This window comes from Colius striatus, chromosome 1 (assembly GCF_028858725.1).
Source record: "Colius striatus isolate bColStr4 chromosome 1, bColStr4.1.hap1, whole genome shotgun sequence".
NCBI classification, from domain to species: Eukaryota; Metazoa; Chordata; class Aves; order Coliiformes; family Coliidae; genus Colius; species Colius striatus.
Genome location: NC_084759.1, coordinates 109,052,846 through 109,076,269, shown reverse-complemented (window position 1 = coordinate 109,076,269; position 23,424 = coordinate 109,052,846). Strand labels below are relative to the sequence as shown.

Below are 23,424 nucleotides of genomic sequence, written 5' to 3'. Positions count from 1 at the left end.
AGCTGCTCCCAGGATAAACACTGGAGGAAAAGGTCGTGACTCGGGAAGCCTTTCAGCGCTTGCATACTGGACAGCAAGCTGCCTCTCCTGCAGCATAGCCCATCTGGGCTGTCACAACAAAAGCGAGCCCCTAACCCCTCCACCTGTAGAAGTACATGTCCGAGAGATGTTGGCCACGCAGAGAGTAGCAAGTTATAAATACTTTACACGAGGTGTGCTGGCTCTCCTGATGTGCTTTGCCATGCTGACGTGAGTTGTTCTGTCTCTCCTCAGACAAGGAGTTCAGTGTCCGACTGGAGACAGAGAAGCGGACGTACATTGTAGGTGAGCCAGTCGAGTTTCGGTGCATCCTTGAAGCGCAGAATGTCCCCGACCGCTACTTCTCCATCTCCTGGGCCTTCAACAGCTCCCTCATCGCCAGCTTGGGACCCAACGCTGTGCCTGTGCTCAACAATGAGTTTGCCCAACGCGAGGCCCTGGGCCAGCTCAAGGTAGCCAAAGAAAGTGACAATGTTTTTGTGCTGAAGATCTACCGCCTCCGCCTTGAGGACAGTGGCAAGTACAACTGCCGGGTGACTGAGCGGGAGAAGACCGTGACAGGGGACTTCATCGATAAGGAGAGCAAGCGGCCAAAGAACATCCCCATCACTGTCCTGCCGCTCAGTAAGTAGAGACTTGCCCATGTCCTTCTGGGGCCATTGGTCTGCTGGGCAGCTAGCTGGTGAGACTGTGACATGCCTGGAGTTCGGTGGTGGGAAAGAGGGGGAGATAAGAGCTTGCATGCTGTGGAGGCTTGGAATCCCAACTGGCAAGATTTAAAAATTTTTTGATGGAAAGGGGAAAATAGAGAAGAATGGATACGTGTCAGGTTCATAGGTGGGGAAACATGCCTCCACCTTGGTAATGACACCAAGCTGGCAGTTTTGTCCTTGAGCTGAAGATGTGTGTGACAGCCTCTGACTTGCTTCTCACACCTCTCTCCTTGCCTTGCTCTGCAAGGAGTTGGATTCTCTAAAGTACTCAGCAGGTGTTACAAGGAGACCAGCTTGATCTGGGTTCCCGCTGGGAAGAGCTGCTAGGTTCCTGGAGGCCATTCAGTGGCTGTTGTTCAGCTGCCTTGCAAGACAGCTGAGCTGGAAGAAACCAGGGTTCATGGTGGTCCTTGAACCCCGGTTTGCTCTTCAGCATGGAGCTCTGCCATGTGTGTCTACCAGCTTTGGTGAAAACAACCCTGCCGGTGGCTTGCCTGGGTACCTTTTTGTGTTTGTCAGATAAATGTGATAAATATGGAAATAACAGGGTGAGAGAGAAGAGGGTCCACTGACTCATTCCTTCTTTTACTCTCTGGAACTCAGCTACCTGTGGCATGGTGAACCATGCACATGTTGCCCACTGGCAGTGGTCAGCTGCGAGAGGATTTGGTGCGATGTTTGTGTCCTGTCTCTTAGGTTTGTAGGGAAATGCAGCACTGTCCTCTAGCTTTTTTCCTCCTCAAATTTCCAAAAGATATTCTGTTTCTTTTCTCTCCTACCAATATTTGGTCTCATTTGTTTAGAAATGAAAATTACTCTAGCTAGAACTATCTTGTGCTGGACAAATGTCTAAAGTGTAGTGCTTCTAGCACAACCACCTGTCAGACTGAATTCTTACCATTTGATAAATCACCAGCTCTAGGAACAAATGTGATGATTTTTCAAGGGCGCTAAGTGTCCATAACTCCGACGAACGACAGCAAGAGTAACCAGCACTCAGTTTCTGTGAAAAACAAGCAGTAAAGCCTTACATGTCTGGGAAGCTCAGGACACCAGGGTTTTTTGGTGTTATCAAATACTCATAGCTACCTCTAGAGTCACTAGCAGTGGGAGTTTGGGAGAGCTTCTCCCAAAAGGTGTTGTGGGAATGGACATGGCAAGATGATGGTCAAGATGATGTGAAACGAAAAGCTCAGGGAGCTGGAAGCCTTTTTTCTTTTTGGCAGAGACGGTTGCATGTGGTGCATGTTGTAGCAACACAAATTCTCTCAAGTTTTGCTGAGATCCCATCCTGGACCTGCGACCAGAAGACGCGAATGTCTTGTGAGCCGTAGGCAGAGAGATTTCTCTCAGCTGTTGCCTACACGTGCCTTGAGTGTGCCAAGTCACCGGGAGCAGCTCGCTGCCCATAAGCTGGTTTTGGATGTGGTCACGCATGAGGTTAAGATGTGCCTGGACCCAAACGCATGGGCAGTTTCCTGCAGCTGGTAGAAAGTGTCTCTGGCCGGCAGCGTCCGTCTTGCAGACCAAGAAGTGGCGAGTGTGTATCATCTCCCCTTGTGTGTCTGCGTTTCTCTCCTTAGAGACCAGCATCTCCTTGGAGATTATCAACAATGCCAGCAATGTCTTGGAGGGGGAGAGCCTGCGCTTTGCCTGCAACGTGCGCTCGGGCTTCGGGCCCCAAAGCCGCTTTTCCGTCGCCTGGCAGCTGGTGGACAAGCTGAACCGGCGCAGCGAGATTGTGCGTCTGGATCGGGAGGGCACCCTGCAGCCGGGCCCCTCGTATGCCGAGCGCAGCAGCTACGGGGGCATCCAGGTGGAGCAGGTCCGGCCCGGGGCCTTCACCCTGGAGATCTTCAACAGCATCAAGGCAGACGAGGGCCACTACGAGTGCCGGGTGGTCGAGTGGATGCGGATGCTGGATGGGGAGTGGCAGATGGTTGGGGAGCGGCACACGGGCACTCCAGTGTCCATCACTGCTCTGGGTGAGTATTTGAAGCGTGGGGGGCCATGGGGCCGTGCTCCCCTACCTGTCTGGCTCCCCCCAGGAGGTCACCTGTGAATAACTGGGGCTGCTCCTGGCACTCTCGCCTTTGCTTACTGGCAAAACAGAGGTACCGAGCAGCCCACCTGCAGCTCCTAGTAGGTTGGTGCAAAATGCCTACACGCCCTGTTGTGTGTGGGGGCAAAGCATGAGGGGTGGCTGTGGCAGGAGCAAAGCAGGGGGTGGCTAAGGAGAAGGGAGGTGCTTCCAGCATCCTTCCAAGGAGAGAGGTGGCCAGTCCCATGGCATGTCACCCAGCATTGGAGCTGGGCTCTCGCCAGCGTAGTAGTTGTGCTCCATCGGCAGCCTGTGGGCATGGAAGCCTCCTTGCCTGCTCTGGGTAAACCTTACCTCTGCTCGCCAGACCAGGAGAGCAGAACGCTGGGCATCTGTTGGCCCAGCCACCAGAAATGGCAAGTATCTCTGACAGCATCAGAAGCCTACAGAAGACAAGGGACAGGAATGGTCCTCAGGAGGCACTGAGCTGCTGGCCTGAAACCACAACATTGTCCATGACCAAGCTGAACTAGGACCTGGGATCGTTGCAGCTGGTATTCTGCTCTACCAAAGGGCTCTTCCATTTCAAACTCAGTGAAACCACATCAATTTGGGAGAGGGCAGGCAGGGCATTTTGGATATTGCATGGAGTGTGAATTACTTTGTCCCTGCTCAGGCCTTGCTGTAATAAGTCCTGGACTAGTTCCCAAAGTGTTCTGCAAGAGACTGAAGAAAGGATGACTGCTCCTTTGAGGCCATTAATTTGAAGAATGCCAGGGCTATAAACAATGGGAGAGCTCTATTGAAAGGTCAAGTTAGGAATTTTTGGGTTGATTTTTTTTTTTTTTTTGTTCTCAGCAGTATTAATCTTAAGCTTTGGCGAGATATGTGAGAGACCAGACTTCAAAGTTGTATTGGATTCTGATTAAACTCTTGCTTTTTTCCTCCTTTCCTCCCCTTCACTTTTGACCTTTCAGATGCTGTTCTGTCTGGAGATAGAAATCTTGGCCACGTAGCTTCCAAAAGCAGATAGGGTTGTTAGTTTGTAAAGAACTAAAGTCAAATTCTCCTCTGGTTTAAACAACATCTTCCTCGTGAATTCAACTGCATTTGGCCTCCTATAAGTCCACCTATCAGTCCTTCTCTTTACTCTGCCACTTGTAGAAATGCTGAGGTTAGGTGCTGAGATTTTTAAATGTGTCACTTTTGTTAAAATTTGAAATGCTTGGAGTTGCCCAGCAATCCCAGAAGATGTGATGGAAAGGTAGTTGTCCCTCTTCCTCTGCTCCTTGTCCTAGAGAAATTGCTGACTGTTGAGCGTTTTCTGTCAAGTCTCAAGAAATTCCTGTGTCTTCTTCGTATAACTAACAAAACTGAAGTAGCTCATGAAAATTTAGTGGAAAAAATATTGAGTATTGTTTAGTTGCTGCTGGATCTGGTATTTTTTGTTCAGCGTTATGTTTTTAAGTGTCTTGAGAAGCTCAAATGGAACGTGCTAAGAAAGAGCAAGAGAAGTTTATGGCTACAGAAATCACTAGTAAAAAAAATGCAGTACATTTAGTGACACTCACATTTCAAGTTAAGGTCTAATCATTTACCAGTCTCTTTAGCTGAACCAGCACAGATGATGTTCAGACCCATAAATATATCTACAAAGTGGTTCAGAAGCAGTAGCCAGAAGAGAAATGTGCTGTCAGATGAGACCAAATTGTCCCTGAACTTCTGAGAATCTTGAGTGCCTGATAGGGACTTCAATCTCTGGCTGGCTGGGGAAGGAGAGGGCAGGCAGAATGAGGATGATCTGCTGTGTTCTTGTAGGGAGGGTTCACAAGACAATCTGCGTGCTTTTATGCATGGTGTCTTTCCTTTTGTACCAAGTCCCAAAGGAAGAAGGGCCTTTGTGTATTAACCTTAGTGCCACAAGCATGTTGGTTGAGTTGAGGACCTGAGAAACACACCTGGCTTTCACACAGCAGTCAAGAGAAGTCCCTTTGTGAAGCTTCCTTGGCCAAGCCAACTGGAGGTCATGAGGTCAGATGGCCTTGATGAAAGTAAGTAGGCTTTCTCGGGCCATTGTTTGCTCAGCAGTGCTTTGAGCTGGACCTAATAACACACTTGCCAGAGCAGGAGGATCTGAAGGGGGATCTGTAGGATCTGAAGGAAAGGGCTTACCTGCGGATGAGATGCAACAGTCCTGCAGGGGAAGTGGCCTGGGTCTTACTTCATCTCCTGGGTAATGACTAAACATGTTGCAAGAGGCTTTAATCACAAAGATTGCCCCGTTTTCTCAGTAACTGTGTTTCCCAGTGATGCCCTGGGGCTGCAGAGGCACTTGCTGGATCCATGCAGCACAATGGTGTGTGTGCTGCAGCCGGCCTGGCCCACGGCAGCGGCTCTGCAGGCTGCAGTGAGCTTCTGGCTCATCTCTGTCATTTGCAGCCAGTGGCAGGCTGTAGCTCCTCGCTGACCCAGAAGATGCTTCTGGTTCTACTGGGCTATGCTGGGATGGTCAGAACTGCAGGGGGAGGGAGGAGAGCTGCTAGCTGATATGGGACATCCCACAGAGCCTCCTGGGGAATGTGACCAAGAGAAAACAAGGTCCCTGCTTAATCTACTGGCTGCACTGAAGTGTTTAGAAGAGAAGAAAATATTTATCTCTGCAGCTCTGAATGAATGAGCAACAGAATTACTCTGACCCAAAATGTAAGCCAGTCAACTGGGAATACGTTATCTTCAAATTACTAATAGACTGCTGGTTTTAAACTCCCCAAAACAATGAAGTGCTGGAAGCAGACAAGTCAAAATGTATTTACCAGCTTGTAGAGTGGTGGACGTGGGAGGATAACGGCATAAAGCCATCCTGGAGCTGTGAGCTGCAAGAGAACAAAAGCCGTGCTGTGTGAAGAACAAGAGCCAACCAGCTTCCCTTCCAGTCGCCTCTATCCTGGGGTTTTGTAACCACTGCCACCTCTCTGATGCATGAATGAAGGCTGCTCCTTGGCACTTTCTTCACCTTTCTTTCACCTGCAGCAGCTAGTTGCAGACCTGGGGTGGGGAATGGGAGGATGAGATGGGAACCTCTACCTAAGAGGGGGATGTGAGCCGCGGGGCCCGCAGCAGTCAGGCTGACAGCTGCTCTGCCTGGTGCTTCACCTTTACCACTGCACTGCTGTGTTTCTGCACAGGGCTTTGGCAGCGTGCAGGGAAGGCTGGCTGCTCGCCCTCCAGGTCTCAGGGGATCTTGCTGCCCTGGGCAGAAGCTGAGCAGTCACCACTATGCAGGCATCTCGCTCTGAATTTGCTTTTTGGTGCACTTTGCAATTGCAAAGGAAGAGCTGACACAAGGTGAGGGACTGGTTATTCCGGGCCCATGGCTGGATGGCCACGCTCTAGCTTTTGCATGCTGACAGCATGGTCTCCTTAGGCAGGTGTCTCTAAAAGTCCTTTTCTCTCTTTCCACAGAGGCCGGCTTTGCCATCACAGCTATCTCCCGCACCCCTGGGGTGACTTACAACGACTCCTTCGACCTCCAGTGCATCATCAAGCCCCACTACCCGTCGTGGGTACCGGTGTCGGTGACGTGGCGTTTCCAGCCAGCGGGCAGCACAGAGTTTCACGACTTGGTCACCTTCACGCGTGATGGTGGGGTCCAGTGGGGTGACAGGTACACGGGATTCCGGACCCGCACCGCCATTGAGAAGGCCGAATCCAGCAACAACGTGCGCCTGAGCATCAGCAGGGCAAGCGATACCGAGGCCGGCAAGTACCAGTGTGTGGCTGAGCTCTGGAGGAAGAACTACAACAGCAGCTGGACGCGGCTGGCTGACAGAACCTCCAACTTGCTGGAAATCAGGGTCCTACGGCCAGGTGAGTGCTAAGTGAGCGTGAGAGGGGCTGGGAGGTGCCCCGCCATGGGGATGGGATGTGTGCCAGTGCTGCAATGGTCTCTCCAGTGTGAGGGCTACTCTCGTGGCTGTGACTGGAATTTCCCAGTTGTGCACGGCTCAGGTGGAACTGCTCAACTCTTCAGCCGTAAATGTTTTGAAGCTCTCTTATTTGCCTCTGGGCAACTGGGTCCTCTCTTTGCTCCTTGTATGCTGTTCGCAGGATTTTCTTCTGAGAAGTGAGGTGACTGAAGCTGGATCCAGTCTCTGAGCTATTCTTGTGAGATGGAGGTGGCTTTCGGGTTGCAACCTCCGTTCATCAGAGCAGACTAACCTGGGGAAGAGAAGAGGAGGGATGGGGCAAACAGGATCAAAGAACAGAGACGTGTTCCCACCAAAACCTGCACATGCACATATGCCATAGGTGAGGTGCTGCAGCTCTTGTCCCAGTAACTGGCTGCATCTCTGGCTCTTCTGGAGTCATCTGCAAAAGCAGATAATGAGAGCCTGACTTTATTCTCCACCAGAAACTGAGCCTTTTCCTGCTGGAAGTCACTGAGGCCATGGGTGCCCACACAGAGGGTGCAACAGCTAGTCAACAGACACCTAGTTTTGGGAGGGAGAGTCAGAAAACCTCAGTGATGTTTATGCTCCCTATACAGCCAGCAGAGAGAGTTAGATGTCTTCTGCAGGCCTTGTCACTAATACTTTGGTGGTGCCTTCTGTTTTCTATGGAGGAGAGCAAAGACAGGAGGTCAGGGCAGCTTTGTGCCATTAGTAAGCTGAATGATTTATTGCTATTTTTGCTTTAGGGCTGGAGTTGATGTTTAGGGTGAGGCTTTTAGCACCTTCAAGACTCTTGGCTTGGGTCATTGCAGCACAGTAGTCCTCCCTTTGTATTCCTGTACAGAGGGACTCCTTCCTAGGGTCTGTCTTATGCCTTGGGCTTTGTGTTTTTCCCCTCGGTGGCCAATTTTATACTCTATTTTACTTTACCCAACCTGTACCGTGTCTGTAGAAAAGTCAGGGAATGCTCTGAGCTCCAGGCACCTCAAGAGCTTTCTATCATCTTTTTTCCTCTCTCTCCTTCTGTGTCCTCGTCTTCAGATTAATCTTCTCCATTTATCTTGATTATCCTGCCATGTAATACATGTTTTACCGCTCACAAGGTCAGGTTGATGATGTTCATCATTTGAGCTTATTTCCCTGGGAAACAGCATTGACTGGATACAGTCCCTGGAGTAATATACTTCTTCATGGCACATCTCTGCCTATGCATATGTGTGTGAGGCAGAGAGAAAGAGAAATCCTTGGTAAGAGCTTCCTGAAGACAGCCTCTGTGTCACAGCTCAGGGTGGAAAGGAGGACATTTAAAGGACATTTTAACGGTGCTCTGACAGCCACTTCTTCCTTACTGGAGCACTAACCATCAAGTGATGCCTTAACAGAACAAGTCCTCTAGGTCTCCATGGCTTTTGCCTCTCCCTATCTTGCTGCTGCTCAACCAACTATTGCTCTACAAATCTGAGCTGTCAGTCCAATGAGCCTTGCATAATGTTTATGGTTTTATAGCTCACAAGGGGGGTTGGAAAAGAAGGGAGAAACTCCTCAGAATGTCCCCAGCACCATGGTTGCACTCTCTGTCTGTGCTTTGTTTCCAAGTCCCACGCAGCCTCTGAGGGCGGATGGTTGATGTTCTCTGTGAGTGCAATGCCAGCAATCTTACAAGCAACTGCTGTGGTTCTCCCTAGTTTTGCAGGCTGCAAGGGACCATGTCATGTTATTGCTGGATCTTTGGCTGGATAATCTCCAGAGAGCATCAAGGATATGTGGGAGGTGCCTTCCTCAGATATATCTGAATAACTGTCCTAGAGCCTCCACTCCACTCAGACCTGTGCTGATGAATCAGGTGCTAGTTTTCAGATTAATATCTAAGGCTTCTTCAAAAGGTGTCATTCAGGACCCCTGAACAACTGACCCTCTGAGCTCACTGTCAGTCTGTGTCTCTACAGACACCTTAATCTGAGGTAACTTCAGGTTGCTATTGTGTGTCTTAGTCCTAGCTCTCTCCTTTCCCTTGCCACTAGCTGGGAGTTCCTGCTTTGACTTCATATGCCAGTGAGTTGGGAGTGGACTGTCTCCAGTACTGATCTGCTAAGGGACACTGTAAGGAAGGCTTGTCTGGGGGTCTTTTGGTAAATTGACCCCCCCTGTGTTTCCAGATTGTAAATTAATATTGGAATTCTACTTTCCTCTTAAACTCCTGCTCCCTCTTTGTCAGGGTGACAGGTTCCTGTTTGACAGATTCCAGATGCAGACATGGCAATTGATACCTGTCAGCCTTTAAGGTGTCTTCAGATGAGAAAGAGAAAATAGTGACTGCTTCATTAACCTCTTTGCTTTGTAGAGTGAAATATCCTCAAGAGACAGGGTGCTGGAGCTTCTTCTGGTCTGTTAGTTTGCTGTTTCAGTGCTTGGGCTGTCTCTCAGTGGCACCTTTGCAGTAGGTAGTGTTTGTATCTGTCACCTGTGCCAGGTGGTAACTGCAGAGGTGGCAGCGCTGGCTTTGAATTGTGTGTATTAATGTGGCTGCAAAGTAATTTCACCTGTGGCTGTCTCATGGCCAACAAGTAATGTTGAGAAAACATCAGCAGTTGGACTAGATGATCCTTCAAGATCCCTTCCAACCCTTAACATTCTGTGATTCTGTGACTTGAGAAGTGAAGCACATAGCTCCTGAGGGAGGGAGGGAGGGAGTGAATAAGGCAGACAGCATGAACCCAGCTCTGAATGCAAAGTCTGTAGGCAGGGTGGCACAAGTGTTCTGCACGGCATCTGAAAGCAGATTTGGCCCTCACTCTTGCTAGTGTGTGAAAACCCACCAGCAGCAGCAGTAGGACCCAAAGCTCCCTTTCATGGCCTGCTCTTCCATGTCACACAAGCCTGAACATGTTGGGATGCAATGTAGAGAGAGAGAGTTGTGTACCTATCTAGGTAGCTCCAGCTAGCTCTTGTGTGCTTTCCAGGGAGAGAGACTTTCACTGCTGTAGGATGAGTGCTGGATTTTAACTTCAAAATCCAGGCTGGTGTGGAGGGTTTGTTGGGCAGGATTGCGAACCAGAACCAGAACAGGCTAGAGCACTTGTGGCCATCTTGTGTCCTTACAATGCAATGCTCTCCTTTTACCTTCACCTCTTGAGCTGCTTCTCAGGTTTTTTTCTTCATGAGCTCATGTTGCAGCAGAAGGGAAGGAACAATAAAAATAGAGCTCATTTCACGCCAGCTGCTTCTCCAAAGCCAAAGCACAGGCTGAGCTTCGAGAAAGCCTGAAGTGCAGGAGTGGAGATTCCCTCCCACCCACATCTTTGTGTTTGGGGCTCCCCTTCCACTGTAGTGTCTGGTCTGCCCTTGAAACCCCAGTTCTTCTATCTCTGAAAGCCGTGCCTTGCCTCAAGGGCTCACCACCCCTTTCCCCCAAGGGTTTGCTGACACTTTCCCTTCTGGAGATGTTTCTTTACCCTTTGTGCACTTGCCTCTTTCCAGGTGGAGAAGAACTTTACAGGGATGATTTGCAAGAGACCAGTCAGGACAGATGTGTCCTGTCCTTGGAAGGGACAGGTGTGGTGACTCCCTGGCACACGTTGGGCTCTCAGGCTTTAGGGGAGGCAGAGGTGCAGGAGGTTCCTTTCAAGTCCAGTGACCTCAGACGTGTTTGGATTGGGGCTGAGCCTTGACTGTGAGGCTGCTGGCTGAGCAGCATCCCCTCATTGCTCTCTGCCTACTTGCTCCCTTAGAGCAGTGCCATGCTTTCAGGTGAGCTCTGTTCCCAGCTTCTCCTTGCATCTTGCTTCTCCCTGCCAGGTTTTCAGGAATGGAGGAGCTGAGCTGGGAGGTGCTGCCTGGGAGTTGCGTGAGTCTGTGTGGTCTGCAGGACTCAGACAAGGGCAGCAGACAGTCTCTGGTGGCACAGTGCCTGATGGGGACCCTGCTGTGATCTGGGCAGGCGAGGATGTCTAGATAGGACAGTTTTGGCAAGGAGGCTTGAGCAGATTTGTGCTGGTGTGTTAAATTGCCATTGTCCTTTTGTGTGTTACCGCACTTATCTTTCCCCTGCAGCATGAGTGAGAGGGTGACACATCAGAGCTTGCAGAGGGCCTGGGGTCTGAGTACTGGACAGTTTCTCTGGAAACAGCAGAGTAAAAGAAGCAGGACTTTCACAGAAGCAGGAGGTTGTGGCAATCCCTGGCAGAGCATCCCCTTCCCTCCTTTCATACTCAGGCACAGACCTGCCCATTCTGAGTCATGGGGCACTCACCTTTCTGTGCCTCTGCACTCTTCCCACCCCTCTGTCCTCGTGTCATCCCTTGGCTGGTTCTTTGGTGACTAATCCGATAGCGTGCACATGGGGAGAAGCTACGGACACCTCTGTAAATCTGCCCTCTCGGTTTTTGACAGTAATGAAGGTGGGAGGAGGGCTAAGGAGGGGTGGCAGGGGATGATAACCAAGCAGATGCCAGGGGTGCTTGGCTCCTCACCGATTTTTTGCAAGATGGGCTATGGCAGATTGATTGACCTGCAAGCCGTTGAGCAAACAAGGTGGGCAGGCTCTTCATTAGAGAATTAATTAGCTTCCAGAGGCTCTCCAGTGGCTGCTTCATAACGCTTGGTTTATTAGGAGTTGTCAAGTAGAAACCATCGTGAAGGGGGAGAGTGGAGGCTCCTCAAGCTGGCCTTGGAGAAACTGGAGGAGGCTTGTGCCTGAACTCTACTTGGAAAATGGGGTGAGGCAGAGGTGTGCTTCCCCTCAAATCCCATGCCCAGGTGGGTGCAGAACACTCTGCCGCTCTCCTGCTGTCCACGAGAGACCACTGCTGACTGCAGCCTGGCTATGTTGGGCTACTGTTGGCCAGAGAAACCTAAGGAGCAGAAAGCAGAGGTTCTTTACCTATTTGTCCAAGCACATCCCTGACAGACACAGAGAGACAGCTCAGGATCTCGCTTGTCCTTCCCTCTGAAGACTCGATGAGCAGCCAAGCAGGAGATGATTGTGACTGCAGAGGCTGGGGATACTGGGAGGATGAGGAGGGAATGAGATAGAAGAGAATTGAAAAGCCAGGCTGCTTTATTGCATGCTTAATGCTGGGAGAGGAGGACTGTTTTCAAACAATTGCCAAGGTATGTGTGGAGTATAAGGAGAGGCTTTCGCTAACAATTGAAAATCAGATCTTACTGTTAAAGCTACACTTCCATCTCTTAGTAATGTCTGTATGTGAGGAATCCTGGATCTGAAAGATGCCTTTTCTACAATGGATGACCAGTGAGGTCACGGACCAGACTCTAGAATGTAGGGTCAAACAAGTGTTTCAAGAGATACAAAGTGTCTACTTAAAAACCTGACACTTTTTGCCACTGGCAGCATCCAGCAATAAAGTTAAACAAGAAAAGCTAATGAGCTGGAAACTTCCTTACAGAAATGATGTCTGGAAACTTAAGTTTGCTGCTTGCTTGATCCCAGAGTGGTTTTGCTCTGTAGAATAGCACTGCTTCCGTGCTTTACAGCTGCCTGCTCCATCTGGCAAATAGTTGGACTCTTGCTTGAGTGATGAAGTTGTTCAAGAAGTGCTCAGGAGAGACAGGATCTGTTTATCAGCAGCAGGCTCCCAGGCACAGAGCAGTTTCCTATTCCCCGTGTGCCTGGGAGCCTGCTGCTTTCCCTTCACTGCCAGTAGGGTAAGGCCTGCTGTTCTGCCTCAGAGTTGCTGTGCTTTCCTATTGGTTTCCAGCACAAAATGAAGGGGTTCAGTGTTGTGTGACCCACGGCTGTCCCCTTGCATAGACCAACATTAGCAACCCAGGAGGAACCCTTTTCCTTTTCAAGGGAGCATAGGTAGGTTTGATTCTTCCTCCTCATACGCCTGGTAGTCTCCTAGCCCTGCACATTTGCCCTAGGGAGCTTTGTCCCCGCACTTGCCAGGTCCTCTGGGACAGCTGCTTAGACTTTCTACCACCTTGTCACAGTTCTTTATCCCAGGCTGGCATGCCTGGGATTCTTCACATGTAGCCATCACATCCACTTCTGACATCCCCATCTTCTCCGTGTACCATTCCTGTCACACACACCCAAGAGCCTCCTCTTCTCGCTGCTGCTGTGGTGCAATATCATACCCTCTAGTGATCAGGTACTGGTTTGTACATACAGATTTGAGGTGGGATTTTCCCTGTGGACACACATCCGCTTGAGGGTGCTCTCCAAGTGGGATGCTTCCTGGCTGGCCTTGTCAAGCCAGCTGTGTTTTCTCACCCACAGGTGTCTCAGAGGTGCTGTCCCACATCACTCAGCCAGGCAAACTTGACCCAAGGCAGCTCATATATCAGCAGGAGGTTACATTGGTGTCAGCAGAGCCAAAGCACCCAGAGCAACTGCCATCCTGATCCCACAAAACAAGTGCCATGTCAAAACAAGCCCATCAACATAACCAGCAGGGGAGGCAGCTCATTCCCAACCCTGTGCTGGGGATGCTGACATTGGCCTTACAGGGTCAGAGCTGTGATTCACCTCCCCCTGCCTTTGGTTTCCCAGCTGAGAGCAGTGATACTTGGCTCCTCTGAAGGTCTGCCTGTGAAACACTTCTGTCAGAGCCAAGTGTATAGAGCTGATTGCAGTCAGTTATATTCAGGGCTTCCCCTGGGGCTCCAGCCTGGAAAATGCACCCAAGGGCATAACCTGGACTTTAATCATATGAAGCATCCAATTTCAGGAGGGCTTTACCTCCTGAAAAGCATCCCTACACCTAACCCAGCTCAGCCTGCTCTGTGTATGCTCACTGATCTGCTGCAGGCAGTCTTGCTTTTCAGCCCCCTGACAAGACTGACAATACCAGGAGACCTGGGCTGTATTCAGAATATGCTGCTCTGTTCAAATTAACTTTTTTCACAGTTACCTTTTTAGGAGCAATTTTTTCACTTCAATTTCAAAGCACTCTCAGTTTCTGACTTTGATACCTCCTGAGCGATTTTCCACTCCCATTTGCACTGTGCACATGCAGAACCGCGGTGTCAGCCTGTTTGCAGTCCATGCACATGCAGCTGCTTTGATGTTGTCTTGAACGCCTTTTCTCCACATACTTAAGCTTTTCATCGATTCACTGTTTGCTCTCCTTGGACTAAAATCCTCTGCAATGAACAGTACCTAGACTGTGTCCAGCTCTAAAGCTTTGTGCATCACTCATGTTCTTGAAGACTTCAAAAGCAGAGTCAGCAGGGGCAGCCCTTGGGGCAGAGGGAGCACTGGTGATGAGTGGGTGTTGACCGCCATTCACCTTCCCTGTTCCATATATGGAACCCCAGCCCCTTGCCTGCCCCACTGGTCCACAGCAAGGTGAGTGGCTTTGAGGCCAGCAGGCCCAGTGCTGCAGGAGCAGGATCTCAGTCCTGCAGTCTGCACAGTACCAGCCCAGGTGTCACTCCCAGCATACCTGAGCAGCAGCTTTGGCTGTCTGTCCTTGTGAGTGGGACCCGTAGCATTTTTCATAGAATCATAGAATGGCAGGGGTTGGAAGGGGCCTTTAGAGATCATCTAGTCCAACCCCCCTGCAGAAGCAGGTTCACCTAGATCAGGTCGCATAGGAACATGTCCAGGTGGGTCTTGAAGACCTCCAAGAAAGGAGACTCCACACCCTCCTTGGGCAGCCTGTGCCACTGCTCCCTCACCTGAACAGTAAAATAGTTTTTCCTTATGTTTAAATGGAACTTTTTGTGTTCCAGCTTCATCCCATTACCCATTTCTAGCTTCTTTGTAACGTGAGGTGCTCCTCATCAGATAAGAAACTACATATCTTTCTTCATCATTCCTTTGTGCAGGCAGGCTGTGTCCTGTTTTGAGAAGAACAGTGCTGAACAGCCAGACAGAGAGAGGGCCTAGTCCCAGGTATTGCAAATTCCCTGCTTCTGGCCATCACGAGCATTGGTGCAACTGATGATCTGGGGATGTCTTCTCTGGTGGGACACAACTGGCTGGACAGAGTGGCTTCTTTCATTGTGACAGCAACCTGCAAAGCCAGGTGGTACAGCATATCAATGTAAAGGAAGCAACTTCAGTGAAAGAAACCCATCCATTTCTTCCCATGGTGATTTTACCTTGTGAGACTAATACCTCTGTCTCAGCAGAATAAAGGAGGACAATTTTTTATCTGAATGCTTTTCCAGAACTTTAGTTCATAAAGAACTGGTTATTTTGGGGTTTGTACCTGTTGTGACTTTAGTCAGAGACTAAATTCCTGGATTCACTGGACCTACGATCTGCATCCTTACAGCGAAATATCTGGCCCTGGATGTGCTGAGCCTATGGCTCAGGATCTTTCATCTTTAGTTTCATACATAGAAGTTAGCTCCTAGGACCATCTTACTTGCTTAAACAGGAATTTGAGATGCTGTTAAAGAAAATTCCTCCAGTTTTCCCTGTCCTATATGACAGGGAAGCAGGGAGTTCAGTATGGATCTGTAGCCCACCCTGCTGTAGTGCTTCCTCTGTCATCAAGAAGCTCAAGAAGGCAATTTCTTGAGAAACGACAGATGGTTCATTTTGCTTGGTTGTTCTTTCACACGGCAGACGGATTTGACAGTTAATTAATGAAGGCAGCAGCATCACGAGCATTTAGGGTGCAGGTGAAGCTGAGGTAGCACTTGGTTGCACAGCAGGAGGTGATCCTCATCACTGCTGCACGCTGCTGGCTGCATGATCCCGACCCGTTCCTTGTGCCAGCATCGATCCCGCTGTGTGCCAGCTCAGTTTCCTAAACCTCAAGTAAAGTAGCCTAGCTAAAAAGGAGTAGTTAAAGGTGAGTGGAGAGAGCAAGTTCTTGGATGGATTCAGGTGAGTCCTTCTCTGGGAACTTTGTTTTTACACGGAGGGTAGTGCTGGCAACCCGGTGCAGTGTGATCTTGCTTGAAGTCTGTCTGGAGAGCTTATTCTCTGGATGGTGAGAAAGTGGCACTTCATACCAGCCTCAGCATCTCATGCCTGTGTAGCAGCCAGCTTTTAAGCAGTAGGCACTGAAAATGCCCAAGTCAAATACAGCATGTGCAGAAGTCAGCCCTGTGCTGCAGGGTGCACTTGTACTCTTAGCGTGCAGCTACACAGACTTCTCAAGTGTCTTTCTGACACCTAACAAGGAAGTTCAGCTGTTAATGGCTAGCCTCCAGACCAGCATGGGAGTTTGTGTGTGGTGCTGCTGTGTGTGTTATAACTTGTTCTTCAGGTACATTTAATTACTTTTTTTTCCCCCTAATTGACAGAGCATGCCTTTGTTTGAAATCTTTCTGATGAGTTGTTGATTAAATATCTCAGTATGTTATTTTTTTCTTTCTTTACCCTCGGTGGCTGTAGCTCGGTACTGAATTTATCTTCCAGTGATCCTATCTCCATATTTTAATTTACAAGTGATCAGTGAGCCGTATATTGTTTTCTGACAGCAGGCACAACTCATGCTGGGAATCTTTTATTCTCCCTCCCCTCTCTCTCTCTTGCAGAACTTCTCCATTCGTTTCAGGGTTTGGCAGGAAGGCTTCTGGGTTTAGGTTTGTGCAGCATTTTGCTTTGGGGTATCACAAAATGGTTTGGGATGGAAGAGACCTTGAAGATCATCTAGTTCCAAACCCCCCTGCCATGGGCAGGGGCACCTCCCACTAGACCAGGTTGCTCAAAGCCCCATTTAGCTTGGCCTAGAGCACTTCCAGGGATGGGGCAATATATTTGCGGCAGTATGTTTGTTTATTTCTTAAATTGGCTATTAGTCCTCACTGTCCTAAAGAGAGTTTCTGCTTCTCAGGGTTAGCTGTGGCTGAATCTGGGTGCTCTGGGCTTCCCAGCTTTCTCCATACCCGCAGCTACACACACAGCCCTCTCTGTGCTCACAGACATATGGCTTCTGAGTTTTAAAGAGACTTTCTGGGTCACATACGCATGCTTCCCTGAGGCCCTGCTTGATTACCTTCTAGTTTGTTAGCTGCTCCACTGGCTCCAGTGTGATGTGCCTGGTATTCCCAAGCTGTCCTCTACCTGAGCAGATGTCCTTGCACTGCCTGCAGACTTCACACCACAGCATGTGGCATGCAGCGACGGACTTGACCCGTGACCTGAGTGTTTGGTAGGTCAGCAGTCTGACTGTGCTGCTTTTGGGTAGAACGGGGATGTTGGGCTGCTTGTCAGCAGGTTTGACTGATGTGGTGCTCACCTTCTGTGGGGCTGAAGCTGATGGGGGCACAGCAGAGCAGACGAGTACCCCACAAGGTTTGAGGACGGGAGATGCCTGTTCTGCTTTGCCACAGCACCCTCTGGTAGCATTTTGAGCACATCATCCCGTGCTTCCCCAAGCTGCAGTAATATAGTGTGCTTCAGGGCACAAGCCTGTGCTTGAGGCTGAATTTTGAACTGAGGCTCTTGGAATAGGCAATGATCAGCATGGATGTGCACAGCTATTTAAGTACCTGTCTCATCTTGTAGCAGCAGCAGGTTGGGGGGCAGGGGAATGTCTGCACCTGCTGTGCTATGGACTTTGTGGCAACTTGCTGAACATACCAAATAAGGGTGACTTGGTGGTTTATTCCTGGCATCTTTCTGTCCCTGAGAGGAGATGGGTCACAGCCAGCTCCTCAACTTACTCCTGGGACTGGGATTACTCACCCAGCTGTGCTGCAGGAAGTACTATTTGCAGCATTCATACAAGGACTGTAAGTCTGATAAAGAAGTGTCATGTTGCTAATTTTTAGCAAAACGTGAGCAGTACTTGCAGGCAAGCTCAAGCCTGTCAAATGCTGATGACAGCAAACTGGGAGGACTGGCTGATTCCCCAGAAGGCTGTGCTGCCATTCAGTGACATCTCAACCAGCTTGAGAGTTGGGCAGAGAGGAATCTCATGAGGTTCAACAAGGACAAGTACTGCAGCTGGGGAGGAACAACCCCATGAACCAGCCAGACTGGGGACTGACCTGCTGGAAAGCAGCTCTGCAGAGAGACCTGGGAGTCCTGGTTGATAATAAACTAACCATGAGCCAGCAATGTGCCCTCATGGCCAAGGCGGCCAATGGCATCCTGGGATGCATTAACAGGAGTGTGTCCAGAAGGTCCAGGAAAGTTCTCTTCCCCCTCTCCTTTCCCTGATGAGGCCTCATCTGGAGTCTTGTGTCCAGTTCTGGACTCCCCAGCTCAAGAGGGACAGAGAACTTCTGGAGAGAGTCCAGCACAGGGCCACCAAGATGATCAGGGGACTGGAACATCTTCCTTATGAGGAAAGGCTGCAGGAACTCAGACTGTTCAGCCTGGAGAAGACTGAGGGAGGACCTTATGAATGCTTATAGATACCTACAGGGTGGATGTCAAGAGGTTAGGATGAGGGGTTTTTTTTGTGTAGTGCCCAGTGTCAGAACAAGTGATACTGGGCACAAGCTGGAACACAGGAAGTTCTGTTTGAACATGAGGAGAGACTTCTTTCCTGTGAGGTTGAGGGAGCCCTGGCGCAGGCTGCCCAGGGAGGGTGTGGAGTCTCCTTCTCTGGAGGTTCTCAAATGCCACCTGGATGAGTTTCAGAGTGAACCTGCTTCAGCAGGCATGCTGGAGTGGATGATCTGTAGAGGTCCTTTCCAACCCCTACCATTCTGTCATTCTTTAAATCTCTAGAGCAGGGGGAATGTCATTTGTGTGACACCCAGGGTGATGCCAAGGGGCATGGCCTGGGTGGGTGAAAGCGTGTCTGCTCCCTCTCACTCTGCACAGGGGCTCTGCCTTGGCACAACCCTCTTATGGAGAGGCCATTACACAGTCTCTCCAGGGGAGCCAAGCAGGGGACAGCGAAGTCAGATTGACTTCCCATCTGATTGCAAGCAGATAGTGTTAACCCTGACAGGGAGGGGGAGGGGTAGGAGGAGCAGGAAAAAAAAATGATGACCACCATCCATCTAGACTAGCAGTCATTCAGTTTGGTGGCTTGTCCAGGCATCTATCTTCTCTGTACCAGAAAGAAGGAGCATGCAGAAGTGTGGATTTAGCTTTTTGCAATTAGTAGGCCAGACAGTTTGCAGGAAGATGTGCAAAGAAGGGAGAGCTCCAGGTGTGGATCTTAATCGCTGCTGCAGACAGACATATATTCCACTTTTGTTTGCATGTCCAACCCAGAGCAGCATACCTGCAACCAGGACATGAGCGCTTCAGGGACCATAGAAACCTTTGGCATTGATCTGAAACCAGCACTGCTGAAGGTCAAGATGGCAAGTTGATGTTCAGTCGAAGCTTCAGTCCTTGTGTCTGCCCACCTGGGAGGGGGGAGCATCCGAGCCTTCCTCAGGAAAGGGTTAATGTTGTCTCTCCTTCCCATGGAGCTGCTCTCCCAGTAATTCAATCATGTCAGCCTGTTTGCAGGCAATAATTCATTGTTATAGGAACACTACAGTAAAGTGACAAGTTAATAATGGCAGTAATAATGGCAAGCAAAGTCTAATGCTATTTCCCTTTCTCCTGCTCCTGTTGCACCAGCAGCCTCCCATGTTGACTAATGCAATTTGCAACCTTGCTAATCCAGTTTCAGGAAGAATTGTGTTCTATTAAAAGAGAATAGCAGGAGTCAGGGAGCTGTGCTGCCATGTTCTGGCAGTCTCTGGGAAGGCTACCCCAGCACTGGAAGTCTTTGTCTTTGCCTTGCTGTGATTTCTATAAGCCTAATGAGCAAGGTCCTCCTAGGGGCATCCCATCATCTTCCCTTCTGTGAACGCCTTTGCTCCGATGTGTCTTCTCTGAAAGGGCTTGCACGACTTTCCCTTTTGAACATTGGTTTGCTGTCAGCAAACCTAGTGAGTGTGAGTCCCACACCCTTTGCCACACTGGGTCAGAAGGTTGACGTGTGCTTGCCTGACTCCCAGCTGCCCATGATCATTAGCACGTGTCCTCATGTGTGGAGGTGGCGGAGGCCTTTCAGCCCTGCCGTGTGGAAGGGAGAAGGGCTGGCCCAATGTGTGTCGAAGCCTATGGCAGGGCAGTGACCTGCTCATGAGTCTCTTGAGTCCCAGGCAAACATCCACCTGGGAGAGTTTGGTCACCGAGCGCTTTTCAGGCCATAGCGAGGGAAATGATGAGGTGCCTCTGGGTTGCGACTGCAGGCTGAAGGCTCAGCCGAGTTGGCACCAAAAGTCCAACCCGTGCCCTTTGGGGTTGGGCACTGATAGTGCTGGGGAGGATGGATTCCTCAGAGGAAGTCACCCAGGGGCAGTGCTCCTGGAAGGGAGTCTCTCTCGATCGGCCTGCTAAGCCCTGAACCTCGTGTCTGGTGTTAAACCAGGACTGCGTTCAGGTTGAGTGGCCTCTTTTCTGCTCCTCCTCCCACCCTGCCACACACACCTCAGCACAGTGAAATCCCAACTGAGTATTTTAAAAGTAGGACATTCTCCAGGAAAACTTCTTGAAAGGCTTTGTCAGTTGTCTCGAGGCGAGAGTGTCTCCTGGAGGAGCTCTCCCCAAAGGGCAACAGCCTCCAAAGTGGAACACCACCTCCCTGCTATGGTGACAGGACGCCCTAGGAACGATGTGAGCTGGGGGTGGCCATCCTTCTGGCCACTCCTTCTGCTTCATGGCCACTGGCTCATGCAGAGCTGGCTCCTTCTCTGGTCAGTAGCCCACTCCTCTGCTGCAAGGCAGCAAGCTGGGGTTTTGTATGGGGCTTTTTGGGGGCTGGGGCAATATCTTCAGCTGCAATTAAACATCGCCATTCCCAAGGCTTGGTAATAGTGTCTCCCAGGTGGGAAGTAAACTCTCACTGTTGTGTTTTCTTGCTGCCTACAAGGGGAGATGATGTAAGGAGTCTGAGACACAGTATCTTTTTATCACAGCATTTTTAGATACAGATTGCAAAGTGCTTTGGTAAAGTTAAGTGTTGCAACCCCTGCTTGATGATTAGGAAACAGAGGGGAGGGAGCAAAGCGGCTTCACCATGGCAGCGAGTCAGCAGAAAAGCTGCAACTCACGTCATTGCCTCATTCCTCCTTCTCTGATGACTGCTTTCCCTTCCCCCTAATATTTGTATAACTGTATTTACTATGTGTCCAGCTTGAGGAGACTGCCTGCTTGACAGTATACTGTAGAGAACCCCTACCATGTACTGCAGCTTGTAGAGCAACCTAGCCATGTCATAGCCTGCTGTGGTTGTAAGGTGTGCCTGACCTGGCCCGCAGCCCAGAGGTGCAAGCTTCGAGAACCAAAGGCTGCAGCAGGTATCCTGAGACAAAGCGTGTCCCTGCAAATGAGTGGGAATGTTCTCCACAGCCTGGGAATTAGTGCAAAGAAACTGTGATGCTGCAGGTCAGCATCTTTGCCCACCTCTCTACCCTAACAGGCAGGTGTCCCCCATGTCCTGGCCAGGTTCCAATGTGAATTCATCACCCATGTATCCATTCCAGAGGAATGCCATGATGGTAGAGGAGAACCTGTGTCTCTGAGCAGTCAGATAGTGTCTTCTGACCCAGCGCTACCTGCAGGGCCCCTGCTTGAGCACCACTGCAGCCTTCAGTGCCTGCACATGTTCTTCACACAGGTTGAGAGGCTTCACAGGGGCTGGGAGACCAGACTTGCTTTTAAAAAAACCCCAAGGGTTGTAACTATGACTTGTTGCCAGTGTAAATTGAAAGCCTTAGTAGCGTATGGAGGGCCAATTACAGTACATCAAGATATGATCTCCTCTTTACTGGCACCCTCCAGGGAGCAGGAGACATTGTGGCAATAGCATTATGGTTTGCAGATGATATGCACGATAACTTCACCTAGGTACATCCACCTGTTTCCTTCACTAAGCAGATGTTCGGGAGGCTGTTAAGAGAACATCAGCTTCATGACAGCGCAGCAGGAAATGCCATGTAACCGTGCGTGTTCTCATTGCTGCATCCACCACCTCTGCTGCTTGAGAGAGGGCTGGAGCAGCCCTGCCCTGGCACACCAAAACCCCAGCCCCTGGGGCAGACCGGATCAGCTCAGCATTTAAGAGGCCAAGCCCTTCCCTGGCTCTCTACCCGGGAAATCCTCAAGCCAGGAAAGGGAGTTCCCCCCTGCCACTCCCTGGTGCCAGGAGAATGAGGTTTGGCTGGCACAGCGCCTGGGGTGTCACTCTTCTTGCAATCTCTCTCATGCCCCAGCAGCTACAATCATTTCCATGTCGTGGCAGGCATCTTTAAACATGACTTGGCAGGCTGCACAAAGCGTAGAGAGACCCACTTTGCGCCAGAGTAGGTATGCCACCAGGAGGGAAAGAGATGGGCTCCCTGATGTACTGGAGCACCCTGGACCACTAACTTGAGGATTTATATTTTTTTTTACCTTTTAAAATTATTTTTCCAAAATGCAAAATGAGCCTTTTGGATTAGTTTGCCTGTCTGTGAATGGTGGCTGATGGTGATCCCTGTGAGAGAGCAGAAGTGTGAGCCACCCCACCGAGCTTCCCATGTCCTAACCAGACTGTGGGCAGAGGATCTCTCCCCTTTGTGTGAGCAAGCAAACCAGCCTGCAGCCCAAAGGTGAAAGCGTGCCACAGTGTTTCCAACTCATCAGTTTTTAGCCTGTGGTCTGTAAAAGCTGTGAATTGTTTCTGTAGGATCTGCAAAGGGTAATGAGGAAGAAGTAAGTGCGAATTTACTATGCAGGAGCCAGTGCCTGGCCAGGGAAGCATTTACTGCTCACTGATTGGGAATGACTGAGAATATCCCCTCTAATTCTGTGGGAGGGACACAGAACCCACACTTGCATCTTTTGTAGTGTGCCTCCTTTAAGAAAATAAGTCACGTTAGCTGAGAAGGGCATTGGCAGGGTGTCATTACGTACCACTGATACCTCTAATCTAGCCAAAGCTTGGCACGCCGTGTTAGGGACCTGTGCAAGCGCAAAGGGAAGACCTGTAATTCTCTGCCAGGGCCTGCTGCTCCCACTGGTACCAGCAGTAGAAGCGATCATCTTGTTAAAATTTGAGGGACTCTGTGCATGCACAGGCAAATTCCTGAATGCTGGCTGCAGTGGCTGCCAAGGAGGGCTTGGAGGGCTGGGGCACATGTGTGGAATTTAACATCTCATTTTTGCCAGTGTTAGTAAGCAGATTTCTTCCCCGTCACCCTCACCCCCATAAAAAAGAGCCTTTGGATGACCTCAGGTGTCCTTACTGTTTGGTACACGGTGAGAATTGCCATAATTATGGTCAGGGAACAAAGCCCTCACTGCTTCAGTGAAATACTTGTGTCACCTTCGAGGTATAGCTCTGTTGCCCCAGACACCAAGCTTAAAATTGCTCTGTGCCCATGCTCCTCATTTTCATCTCCTGGCAATGCCACGATGTAGGAAGAGCACTGGGAGGGATGCTTGCATCTCAGCAGCTCCAGTCTCTGCATACCCTGGCTTTGTCTCCATGTGTGTGTTGATATTGAGCGAGCCCACCACACGCAGCATGTGTATATACTGCATTTTAATAGATATAGGGCTACTGACTTAACATACACAGTTGCTATAGTAACAGAGGTTTCCTTAGTAACGGTTGCGGAAAATAATCCAGTACCAATTAAAAATAAACTGTTTGGAAAGGGGGCTGGGGGAGAAAGGAAACTGCCGAGAATCACCTTCCCCTTTATTGGTTCATCTCCCGGGGACTTGGAAGATTGATTAATGCTTGAAATAACCTTTCTTAACCAACAGTGAGCCAAAAAGGTGGGACGAGTGTGAGTGCTGTGGCTA

The 23,424-nt window shown here is 50.0% G+C and overlaps 1 protein-coding gene across 2 annotated transcripts in view; it reads left to right on the top strand.

Annotated features, from left to right (window-relative positions):
- The window catches only part of IGSF3 (immunoglobulin superfamily member 3), a 101,149-nt gene that overhangs the window by 64,550 nt on the left and 13,175 nt on the right, over window positions 1-23,424 (top strand). The window contains exons 4-6 of one of the 2 annotated variants that reach the window (XM_062002836.1): window positions 274-663; window positions 2,336-2,737; window positions 6,256-6,660. In XM_062002836.1, coding sequence (XP_061858820.1) covers window positions 274-663; window positions 2,336-2,737; window positions 6,256-6,660 — 1,197 coding nt within the window. The remainder of the gene's footprint in view (window positions 1-273; window positions 664-2,335; window positions 2,738-6,255; window positions 6,661-23,424) is intronic. The other variant, XM_062002845.1, reaches the window with a different exon arrangement.